Below are 12,171 nucleotides of genomic sequence, written 5' to 3'. Positions count from 1 at the left end.
CCCTTCTGCTAAGTCTTTCACTTTCTTTTCTGCTACTCATAAATCCTATTCCCGACTTGACTGTATTTTCATTTCTACTTCTTTATCTTCAGCTGTTCGTGATGCCGATATCTGTTCCTTATCTCTGTCAGATCATGATGGAAATTTGTGCAGATTATCTTTGATCCCAACAGTACAATTGCAGGATACTTTTATTAAGTAAATATGTAAATGTACATAAATATGTAAATGTATTTGTAGTATACTTAGTACAAAATAAATATTTCAAATATATTTTATAGTTTTATTTTTTAATAGGGAAGATTTGATGCTTGATGTCTTCCAGCAACATGAAAAGAGACCAGCAGCTCGGCTCACCTTGATGAAGACAGCAAGGCTGTGATTGGCGTTTCGTGTTGCGTCCAGGTTGTCTTTGTATTTCTGTGTGATATGAGGCGTCAGCATTGTCACTAAGGTCTCCACGGAGTGATAGAATGTAGCTGAGAAACGCTGGTTCCTAGACACCTAAAGGACACGGCAGGGGTCAAATCACGGGTTTACCTTACATCTGCCATGCAAATAACATCCGAATTGAGTTTTTTGTGATTATAGACATGACCATATGAAGAAGTTCAGAAATAAACTAGATTTTAGTGTGAGAACACAAGTGGTGTTTGCCCATAAAAGAACATGCGGTGACGCTACCCATCCTCACCTTGGTCTTGCCCGTCTCAATCAGGTACTGAGCCATACACTTGACCAAAACCTCAAAGAAATACCAGGAGTACTAGAGGAGAAAGAGAATATACGAAGAGTTCATTTGAAAAAACAGATAACCAAGTTTTTATTAATTTTCATAAATCATGTTTTTTTTGTGCATTCCAAAATAATATTAATCAAACTGCAGTTGGGTTGTTTTGATTAAGTAATAATAAGTAATAAAAAAAATTGAAGTTTATTCAAACTTTTTTTTTTTTTTTAGCAAAAGCAGATATATTTTCAATATAAAACCTATCAAACTGTACTATACAGTGTACTTTCATAAACTCAAAAGACAGCTAGAAGTACATAGCTATTAAACAGAGTACCACTTGTAGTATAATTCGCAGTATAGTTGCAATAGGAAGAAAAACTAGTTGTGTACACAAAATTACCACAGCTACACTTTAAGTACACTTAAAGGTATTCTTTCCAACTAAAAAGTGGGACAATTTATACCTAGAAAGTTTTGAAATAATACACTTACAAGTTTACTACCAGTACACTGATTTTAGTATACTTACTACATAATGTAAACTTGAAAATAAAATATACTTGAACTTAAGTTTAGTTCATAAAACAAACTTGAGGTCTTCTTTATTGTGAGGGATGTTGAATCTGATTCGCTGGTTGTACCTTCAGTAGTTTGTTGCAGGTGAGGAAGTCAGTCGAGGGTTTCAGGATGGTGGTCATGGCTTTTGCCAGTTCCTCATGGACAGTTTTACCATTGGTTAAGTTAGTCTCAGCCTTCAAAACGTACTACTCAAAAAACAAAGAAAAAACAAGAAAACCAGAATGTTGATTACACAGGGTTATAATCAAAAATACCTGTTTTACATCACAAAGGCAAAGGTGTGATGTATCATGATGCAGCTCACTTTTACATAAGAACGCAAATGATGCTCCAGACCCTCTTCATGACACTGAGCCACAACATGAATCATCACCCTGACGAGAGAAGAGACAAAATGTTAGACAAAATGAGTACAAAACAAAAATTAAATTAAATTAAATTAAATTATTAGATGGAAAATCTTAAGCTAAACGAAAATTAGAAATGTTGTCTTGGCGAATAAACAAAATATGTTCAAAGGGGTCCTATTATGCTCTTTTACAAAGTCTTGATTTTTTTTTTTTTTTGGGGTGGGGGGGGGGGGGGGGGTACTAGAACATGCTCTCATGCTTGGTGGTTCGAAAATCGCATTATTTGGATTAATCGGATTTTTTAAAAACGAAATATCTCCCTTTGGAGTGGACTTTGAGATTTGTAGATCGTTTTATGGCCAAACATGCACACTACACACTGACTAAGATTCAAAAAGTGAAAATGCATAATAAGACCCCTTTAAGGTGAAACAATAAAATGACTAACTGTAAATAAATAAAAAAAAAACAATAAAACTAAAATCTAAATTTAGAATAATAAACATATTATATGCATTATAAACATATAACATATACAAAAAACAAACAAACAGAAAGCACATAAAATTACTAAAAGTAAAACTATGCAAATGAAAATTGAAAATATAAAAAGAAAAATTAATACAAAGTATTAATTAAAAAAAATATAATAGTGTATTAACCATACTAAAATAACACTGTAACAGACACACTACAGCAGGTGAAAGCTGCTCAGCTCAGACCTGGTGACGTTCACAGCAACATCATCCTGACCGGAGATGATGAGCACACGAAACAGCTGGTTCAAAATGGTGGGGAGGAATTTCACCATCACATGAGCCTCCATGGCATGCAGACTCTACAGAGGATGAGAGAGATAGATCTGTGATCTCAGGATGAGATGGGTGGCCTCCAGGCCTCAAACGTCCTCAGGAAGGACAAACAGCAAGTACCTTCAGGTATTTGATCAGTTCTCCTCCTGACTGGCCTGTGGATTCAATACTCTGGCAGTGATGAAAGAAGTTATGCAGATGTTGATCCTGATGAGAAAGAAAAGTAAAAAATAAGCATTTTGGATCTGATTACTATGTAAAAATTCTGATCTGAGATGTGCAGGTGGACACTTCATACCTGTGTGTATACAGTGGACACCAGCTGTGTGGTGACTTTGAGCAGTGGCCTCCCACCATCCACCCACTTCACCTCTTGACCAGTGTGCTGCTGTAACACACACACACACACACACACACACACATTTAATTAATGCACAGGAAACATGGATCTGAAAAGGCCTTTATGCTTCAAAACGTAACGCTTACTATAAAAGAAAGTCACATGACCATTAACCGACATGTCAGCGAACATGTCGGCAACTGTGAATATGTGTTGATTAATTATTGAAATATTTATACACATTGATGCACATTTCAGACTTCAAGCATACATGCCTGAATACTTAAATCAGGGCCGCATTATCCTTATGGGCAACATGGGCTGCAGTCCAGGGCTGTTTATTTTTATAGTTTAGTTGCCGTGTTTCTGAAGAACGCATCCACAAAAGCAGTTCATTCAGACACGTTCATGCATGCACATTTTGTGCAGATAGCCCATATGTCGTAATATAATGTTATGTTGTATAAATAATGAAGCATATTCTATATGAGATATGATGAGTTAAATCCCATTGATTAAAAACCTGCAATCAAATGCTTCATTATACTGGTCATCTTCAGCGTGCGCAGCTCAAAACAGAAAGGTAGAACATTAATAACGTCTGTCATATACATAACGTTATAATGAGAGCACAATTGTAAAAAATGTGTGAATTCTTAGGGTTTCGCCGACATTTAATGCTATCTTTTAATCAAAACATAAAACATTATTTTTGTATCTGCGAGGCATCACTAACACATTTTCCCTGTTAAAATCAGTAATTATGACTGTCGAGTGTCTGACTTGACTCTTGGTAATGTATTTTGCCCCGCCCCCAAACATATGATTGGACTATCAGTCGACTATCGGCAAGATTCTGATTCGACTATGAAAATCCTTAGTCGGGGACACCCCTAAACAAAGTGACAAAATACAAAAATAACACAATGCAAAAAAACAAAAAAACAACAAAAATAAAACAAAACAATATAACAATAAAAACAAAACAACATAATACAACAAAACAAAAACACAAAAACAACACCCCAAACAAAACAAAACAATATAATACAACTAAACAAAAAATCAACACAAAACAATAACATCAAAAATCAACAAAAAAACACAACAAAACACCATTAAGAATAAAAAAATCTCTCACCTTGCTGCTGTTGTCCTGGTAACTCAGATAACCTGATGGCAGGTTTGCAGCCACTGCCACCTGCTGTTCATTCATGATGACTCTGCCATCCTTCAGCAAGGGGAGCCACGCATAACCCACTACACACACAACGCAGAAACAGAATGAGTGGGTGGAATGGTACTTAGCAAGAAACAGGGCCAACATATGCAGCCCACACATTGCGCTTAATTAGTTATAATGGATATAAATATTGATTCTCTTTTTACTCTTTCACTGTGTATTTTCAGTCCAGTGGAGAAGGTCGTATGTGAGTGTGTATCTCACCTTGTGTCTCCACCTGTTCTCGTCTCTTAGTGCTGGCTTTGCTGTTGCTGTCACAGCTGATGTGATAGAGAGTGAACAGAAGATGATGTCTGTCCGTCAGCTGAGCCGGCAACTCTATCTTAAACTGGACATGTTAAAAACGAGTGTTCAAACACACAGACAACACAACAGTATGACCATAAGAAAACACAAACGTAGATATGTAGATATCTAACATCTCACCTCTTCATAAAACTCTGGGTTCTGCTGGTGGTGTAAGACGGGAGCAAATGCTTTCTTACAGAACAGAGGCCCTCCTGAACGCCCATAAATACACTAACAAAACAGAGCGCAGACAGCTACAGGATCACTCCTTACAGTTACACAAACTACACAAGGTGGCCTTATTTGATCAAAAATGCAGGAAAAACAGCAATGTGAAATATTAAAATATTACAATTATATATATATTATATATAAAATTTTGTGTAAACTGAGGTACATTTATTTCTGGATTCTTTGATGAATAGAACATTCATAAAGATTTATTTAAAATGTTTTTGTTTTGTTTTCTAACAATGTAAGTCTTTGCTGTCACTCTTGATCAATTTAATACTTCTTTGCTGAATAAAAGTATTCATTTCTATCAAAAATCTTACCTACCTCTTTAAACTCTTGAAAGTTAGCATACTGTATATTGAACCTGTCATATGGCATTAATGGCAACATATGACTTGCTGTCATCTTATAAAACAAATGGAGTTTTGTTGTAAAATCACTCCAAGCACTGAACTGAGTGTTTGTGTGAGACATTACCTTCAGTGGGAGAGCGTCCTCTTCATCCGAATCTCTGAATTCAAGACATAGAGCGATATTTCTGGCCTGGAATTACAAGAAACATGAACATGAAATACACTCAACTAATACTTCACCGAGGATACTGATCCTACTTTAGCAACTGTACTTATCCTACATACTTTTGCTACACAAGTCCTGTGAATTTTAAACAGAATCTATTAGTAAAACATTGTGTATTGGACATTTATATGACACTACATAAATGTGTTGATGAAAAGCTAATAAAGTACAATTAAAATAAATGGCTGAAGCTGGTCTCCCCATCCTGTATTTAAGCCAAATTAGTGTTTTGGATGTAGCTCTCCATTGCATACTTGAAGTGATTTTGCCAGTGACTGTTTGACTGATTTATTCCTGAGATACATCAAAGTCCTTCTCTTGTTTGATGGCAACAGAAAAGCACTAGTGTCCCGTAGCTTGTTAATTTTTTTTTTACTTTTCAGATTTCCCTAATGTCTCATTACACTTGTTAAAGCCTGTAATTTCCACTGCATATGTTTAAATATTGAGAAGAATATTTGTTCAGATCAATTTCTGCATTTTTCCCATAATGTTCTTAAACTCAGTTCCTGGAGGGACAACCTTAATTAAATGCATGCAGCTAATCAAGTCCTTCAGGCTTATTTTATGTGTGTTGGAAGTACTGCTGTGTTCCATTTTTGTACTCAGAAGTTAGAAATTCCTTTTCCCAAAAGGAACTTTTAACTGGAACGTCTCCTCAAGTCAGAGTTCTCACTTGGAAACTCTGAGTTCAGAATCCCAAAAGGCTACTCAGCATGTCAACATTCATAAAACAGTAGCAATACATTGTTTGTTAGCACTTCTGTTTGTCTGCGTCTCAGTAAACTCAGTGGTGCACATACTATCCAACTGCTATCAGTGCACATGATAATTCTGCATTATCTGTGCTAAATACAGTTTTTTATATGGTTTTATCGATTCACTGCAAAAAGTAATTTTCTTACTTCGTATTTTCCTACTTTTACTTTTCTAGTATAAAATTATCTACAAATTCTTGAATCAAGATGCATTTATTTTATAAGTAAAATTACTTAAAATATTTTTAATTATATTTTCTGAAAAAATAAATAAAAAAGAAATAAAGTTTAGTTAGTTTTTGCTTAAAACAAGTCAAAATATCTGCCAATGGGGCAAGAAAAATTATCTTGTTTAGCCTTTGAATTAAGAATATTTGTCTTACCCCACTGACAGATATTTTTGCTTGTTTTAAGCAAAAACAAACTAAATTTTGATCATTTATTTTTAGAAAACAAAGACTTAATATCTTAAGTCATTTTACTTGTCAAGTAAATGCATCTTGATTCAAGAATGTTTAGATATTTATACTAGAAAACAAGACAAAAATACTAAGTTAGAAAATATTTTTTTGCAGTATTGGTATTGGTAACAATGGAGGCGTCCATCACGGTATAACCTTGACTCAGGTGTTAAATCATTCCCAGCTCTGATATCTGACTTCTGAGGTAAATGAATGACAACATAAACTCAATAGGACTGTGGCTCTCCAGTAGTCTGACACCCTTGCGCTACAGAAAAGGAAGTCTGGGCAGTGAGTTGAGTAATTTAGCATGGTTTTTACCTTGGTGAAGCTCTTCTGGCTGTCGTATTTGAGATGTCGTGGATACACATACAGGTGATTGTTGTAAATTGTGAAAGGCTGGGAGCATTTAGCGATCGATGGCACAAACTCCTCCACCTCAAACACCATCCTGCCCCAGTCTGCAACTTCCGTCTGACGAAGAGGAAGATAGGAGGGCGTGACACAATCTACACACACAAGAGATCAACCAATCAGTGAGAAGCAGCAGGTAGGCGACCTGAAACAATCCAAACATTAAAAAAGGGCGTTTGATGCAGAGAGACATTTAGAAAAGCATATGAAAGACTTACTTGTGAGATCTGGTGCGACGTTATCGACTGTAACATCCAAATTACCCAGAATAACAGGCAGCTTGGCCATCTTTTCTGGTCTGAGAGAAGAAAAAGCACGAAGGAGGGAAAATAAACAAGCGTGAACGCCTGACGGAGACGAAGAGAGGCTATTCTGTTTCTAAAATATCAACACCCCTGACAGAAGAGAGAAAAACAATACCATTTTTCTAGTGAGCTGAACAAGAGTGTGTACAACATCATTCTGCAGGTCATGCAAACACTAAACACCTGAAACACTACAAGAGTGTTATTATTGGAGCGTATGACTGTAGAACTGACTTCCTGAAGTCTGTGAGCAGTCTGAACATGTCCTCGTTGGAGAGCTTGTTGCCATCTTGCCGGTAGAGAGCCGAGAATCGAGCGCTCTTGTCCAACATCCCAGAGGCATCCTTAAACAGCGGCCTGAGAAACAAACACAAAGCTCATCCTGCTGGTGTGTTATGCCATTTTTCCACTCGGGTAAAGAGATAACAGCACACACAGACACACACATCCTGCCCAGATCATCTGTAACATCCTATTGGAAAAATAAACTTAATGGTATGGCTTAAAAACTACAACCGACACCCTTTACCAGAACAAAACAGGAACAAAAACTCTTCCGAGCCGCTCTCTGAGAGACGGTAAACTTTGGCCGCATTCATCGTGAAACTTGCTAAGTAGCCAGTTATTAGGAAAAGCGATTTGCAAAGATTCATAAAAGAACCTTATACTCACTTCTTCTGTAGGTGAGGCTGGATCACGAATGATTCGCGCGAACATAGACGCATTTAGGCAGATCGGGGGCACATTCCCTTCAAAAACAAAGGTAATCCACTGCATCTTCAGTGGCTCAGATGTTGGGAGTAAATGACGACTTTTCATTATTACATCAAACAGAACACCTCAATCGTTTAGGAACCATTCTTGTCTACTCCTGCTCCGGGATCGAAACAATGGCGGACTGATCACAGCTCACTCAGGGCGGGTCTAAGGTAAAACGCTAGTGTCAATCAACAATCGTGGGAGGGGCCTGGGTCTGTGTGACGCCACACATACAGGCATCTGAGATCGGCTCGATATGAGAAAGGGGAAATGATTTAACGAGATTAAAAAAAAAACACTGGGTGGATCTTTATCATTATAGGGTCGTTGTGTACACACACTGCCAACACACATTTCAGTTCAAACAACTTATGTCCCCTGATTACCCCTTTAAAAAATACTTGCATTATTATTACTATTATTATTAAATTAAATTCAGTACAATACATACTACCACATTGTACATTTACAAATTATACTTTATAATTTAAGCAATTTAAAAAAATTAAGTAATATATTGCAGTAGTCTTATTATGTTACAATGTTAAAAAAAATCATAATGGCCTTAAAAATAGATTAATAATTTCTTCATGCAAAATATAATTTCTGATTTCTTTAGATTTTGGTATAAAATATGACACTTATTAACAGTTTTGTTGTTAAAAGAGGCACTTATCCAGATGCGCAGTGTAGTTCAGTAAGTGAGCTGCCTGGATTTCCACAGTGATACAGTGATGCATCCGCATCCTCCACAATCTCACAATCAAAACTGTCCTGCTAATGGCATGTAAATATCTGCACCAGAATAAGTGACTTCCACCATCTGTGTTTGACTTTCAAGAGCTTATTCTAATAAAAAGTCAGTGTGTCTCACCTAGCGGCCCATGCAAACGGCATTCGGTACTGACCCAGCCGGCTGCAGGCCATTTTAGCGTTCTTTAAAACCTTCTGAGCAGCCTAAGGAGAGGGGAAAGAAAAGAATTGCACTTTTAAAGAAATGCAGGTCTGTAATTAGGTTTGCAAAAAGCATGTAATTTCAAATGGCACTGTCAAAAGCCTTTCACATTATTTGTATCTGATTTATATTACTCTAACACACCCAGAATGGAAAGAGCATGACAGGTCTCTAGGCAGAGAAGGGCTAGTATATCTGAGTATCTGATCCAGAAATCTGAGAGCTTTAAAAACACTCGCCTACATCTGGTTTTATCCACATTTTTTGGCTTTTTCCAGAGGCCTAAAAGTGATATCACACACACACACACAGCAGCGGTACCTTAGCAGAGTCTGAGTTCTTCATATAAGGCTCGGCACAATGTGCTATTCCACCCTGTAAGACCTTTTCTATCCGAGCGACCAAGAAGATGTCAGGGTGCGGACAGGTCACCGAAAACACTCCCTAGAGACAGAAATTATTAAAAAAAACTGAATGTAAAAGATTTCCACAAACAAGGATTGTAATGTTTAATGTACACAAGTATTTGGGGTCAGTAATATTTTTTAAATGAAATGCTTTTATTTAGCAATGATGCATTAAAAGCAATGATGCATTAAATTGATCAGTAACAGTAAAGTGACTGGGGAAAAAGCAACACTGTTTCTACAGAAATATAATGGATAATAAGAAATGTTTCTTGAGCAGCAAATCAGCATATTAGAAAGATTTCTGAAGGAATAAATTACATTTTATGATGTATAAAAAAATATATATATATATTTTAATTATTTTTGTAATAATATTTCACAAAATTACTGTATTTACTGTATTTTATAATCAAATAAATGCAGCCTTGTTGAGCAGAAGAGAGTTAAACATTACCCCAGGAGCGTCCTTAGCATCCCAAAAATGTGTATTTTATTAGAATTTTAATATTTCACCCTCATTTACACTCAGGACCTTAACAACAAAATGTCCCTATTAAAACATTTAATTCTAGTACAATTTAAGCATAAAAATATATTTTTTTTATTAATAGGCTTGAAAACTTGTACTATTTTCAAAATCTTAATTTTTATACTATTTTCCAAAAGGTCTGACACGGCACAAAAAAAATAATACATGTATTAAAATTATTATTGTTTCTAATCTCTGATTTATCCAAAGACTGTAGAAAAAAAGAAAAATAAAACATTCAGCATTTTAGTATTTGGAAATGTGAGATATTTTGTGCGTGTTTTTCCATAAAAAAAACAATGTGGCATTTAAAGGGCTAGAATCCTAAAAATAAATGGATTTGTGGTCATTATGATCAAAACCGATGTTAAAAAAAGTGGCTTATGTAAATGTAAATGGATTTCATTTGAGGGATGAACCAAAATGATTTTGTGTGTTTATCAATAGCAGGTCACAGTTGCTGTTGACAGAGATTGGATCTCTTGTTCAGTGTGTCCTCACCTGTCGTGGAAACTGAATGGCGCTCTCTGTCAGGCTGTTGGCTGTCGGTTGAGCTGCTTGTGGACTGTCTGGCACTGCGGTGCTGTTGTGAGCTCCTGACGGGGGCAGCAGCACTTTCACAGACGGATGGTTCATATCCACATGGAAGTCTGAGGAGATTTTGCGTCCACTTTGAATATCAAACAACGACAGAGAGACGAAGAAGGGCTCGACCTGCAATGCAAACCAGAAACTCTCAAAAGTTGGTTTACTGTGATGGAAATGGCTGGAAACCATATTTAGTAAGGTAAAGTACATTAGTGGTTGGCCCCTCTTCATTTTCCGCCACACAGCTCTGCAGGTTGAAGGACAGGTCGTTACAGTTCACCAAGATTCGCTTCCCAAACTTTTCCTCAAAAGGCTTTACATCTGGCTCGATCCTGGAGAAATCCAGTTTCTGTGGAAGATGAGTTCATGAGATTCATCTATCGACATACACTACCGTTCAAAACTTTGGGGTCAGGAAATTTTTTGAAAAAACAGTCTCTATTCCTGTGATGCAAAACTGAATTTTACTCCATCATTACTCCAGTCTTCAGTGTCACATGATCCTTCAGAATTCATTGTAAGATGCTGATTTGCTGTACCTGTAAGTCTGGGTCCAGTGTAAAGAGTTTTAGCCGTGTATCATTTCTCATCTTGCTCTCGATGTCTCTGGCACTCTGGAGAACAGAGCAAGAGAGATATTTTCATATGTGCATTTACATGCTATATTCTCTAAGTTGTGTTTGATGATGACTGTACAATCTGGACTAAAACATCTTTCTGGGAGATCACACATTAAGGGCAGTCGTGGCCTAATGGATAGAGAGTTTGACTTGTAACCTGAAGGTCGTGGGTTCGAGTCTCAGGTCCGGCAGGGATTGTAGGTGGGGGAGTGAATAACCAACACTCTCTCCACCCTCAATACCACGACTGAGGTGAGACCCTTGAGCAAGGCACCCCCAACTGCTCCCCGGGCGCCGCAGTATTGGCTGCCCACTGCTCCGGGTGTATGTTCACTACTGTGTGTACACTTGGATGGGTTAAATGCAGAGCACAAATTCCAAGTATGGGTCACCACTTCCCTTTCCCAAACGCATTATTTTGATAGTATGAAGAGATTATTGAAAAAATGTTTGGTTTCTAAATTTTGGCCAACAAAAGTTTTTCCTCCATTACTACAGTATCACCTAATGGAGTTTGGGTTTCTTGCTTGTCGCATTTGGTTTGTTCAGTTGAGCTTTTAAAGACTCTTAATATATAGCAATATTAATGATTTGACAGCACTCACACTATTGGATGAGAACAAAACTTGAAACTAAATTGTGCTGATAATGACAATACTTCTGTAGAGCCGTTTTATCACTCAATTTAAATTAATTTCACAATTGATGAACTCTGCAACATTGACACTGTTATTGAACTGAACTGAATCAACACTGAACTGACTTGTGCTTTATACCAACACTGTTTTCTTTTGTAGAGCTGCTTACAGCTGAATTAGCCTTTTTCACACTTCCGCGTTTCTGGCCTCCGGATTGGCGCTTTTAGGGTAAATGTTTTTCTGGTGAAAACAGCGGCCGTACTTAACAAGAATTAATTCGAGAATAAAATATTTATTGCAAATTAGATCCTATGAAAATGCTTGAACTGCCGGTACTGTACTCTACAAAGTGCAAACATTTCACAATTAACTGTTAGGCCAGCTCAGGTCATCACAAATACAAGTTTGTTTAATTCTAAGTGGCAGTTATAATTCAGTTAACGTTAGCTTTGCCATTCTGTCCGTTTGGTGCTGGCTGTGCATTTTGACTCTCCGCGTGATTTTTTCTGCTATTATTGTTATTGTAATGTTGTATTTTCTACTTGCTCTCCTTTGCATTATTAATGTGATGGCGTA

The 12,171-nt window shown here is 36.8% G+C and overlaps 1 protein-coding gene across 2 annotated transcripts in view; it reads right to left on the bottom strand.

Moving 5' to 3' along the window:
* Positions 1–12,171, bottom strand: part of LOC306877057 (dedicator of cytokinesis protein 9-like) — a 98,014-nt gene that overhangs the window by 29,113 nt on the left and 56,730 nt on the right. For both annotated transcript variants that reach the window (XM_079428584.1, XM_079428583.1), the window contains 19 exons: positions 10,877–10,951; positions 10,546–10,686; positions 10,251–10,463; positions 9,132–9,254; positions 8,730–8,812; positions 7,331–7,453; positions 7,010–7,089; positions 6,699–6,886; positions 5,057–5,122; positions 4,484–4,576; positions 4,262–4,385; positions 3,956–4,074; positions 2,773–2,862; positions 2,595–2,681; positions 2,385–2,500; positions 1,617–1,686; positions 1,375–1,497; positions 695–766; positions 358–504 (listed from right to left, as the gene is read on the bottom strand). In XM_079428584.1, coding sequence (XP_079284710.1) covers positions 358–504; positions 695–766; positions 1,375–1,497; positions 1,617–1,686; positions 2,385–2,500; positions 2,595–2,681; positions 2,773–2,862; positions 3,956–4,074; positions 4,262–4,385; positions 4,484–4,576; positions 5,057–5,122; positions 6,699–6,886; positions 7,010–7,089; positions 7,331–7,453; positions 8,730–8,812; positions 9,132–9,254; positions 10,251–10,463; positions 10,546–10,686; positions 10,877–10,951 — 2,133 coding nt within the window. The remainder of the gene's footprint in view (positions 1–357; positions 505–694; positions 767–1,374; positions 1,498–1,616; positions 1,687–2,384; positions 2,501–2,594; positions 2,682–2,772; positions 2,863–3,955; positions 4,075–4,261; positions 4,386–4,483; positions 4,577–5,056; positions 5,123–6,698; positions 6,887–7,009; positions 7,090–7,330; positions 7,454–8,729; positions 8,813–9,131; positions 9,255–10,250; positions 10,464–10,545; positions 10,687–10,876; positions 10,952–12,171) is intronic.

The sequence above is a fragment of the Barbus barbus genome (genome assembly GCF_936440315.1).
Source record: "Barbus barbus genome assembly, chromosome: 11".
NCBI lineage: Eukaryota > Metazoa > Chordata > Actinopteri > Cypriniformes > Cyprinidae > Barbus > Barbus barbus.
This window is presented reverse-complemented; position numbering and strand designations above follow the sequence as displayed.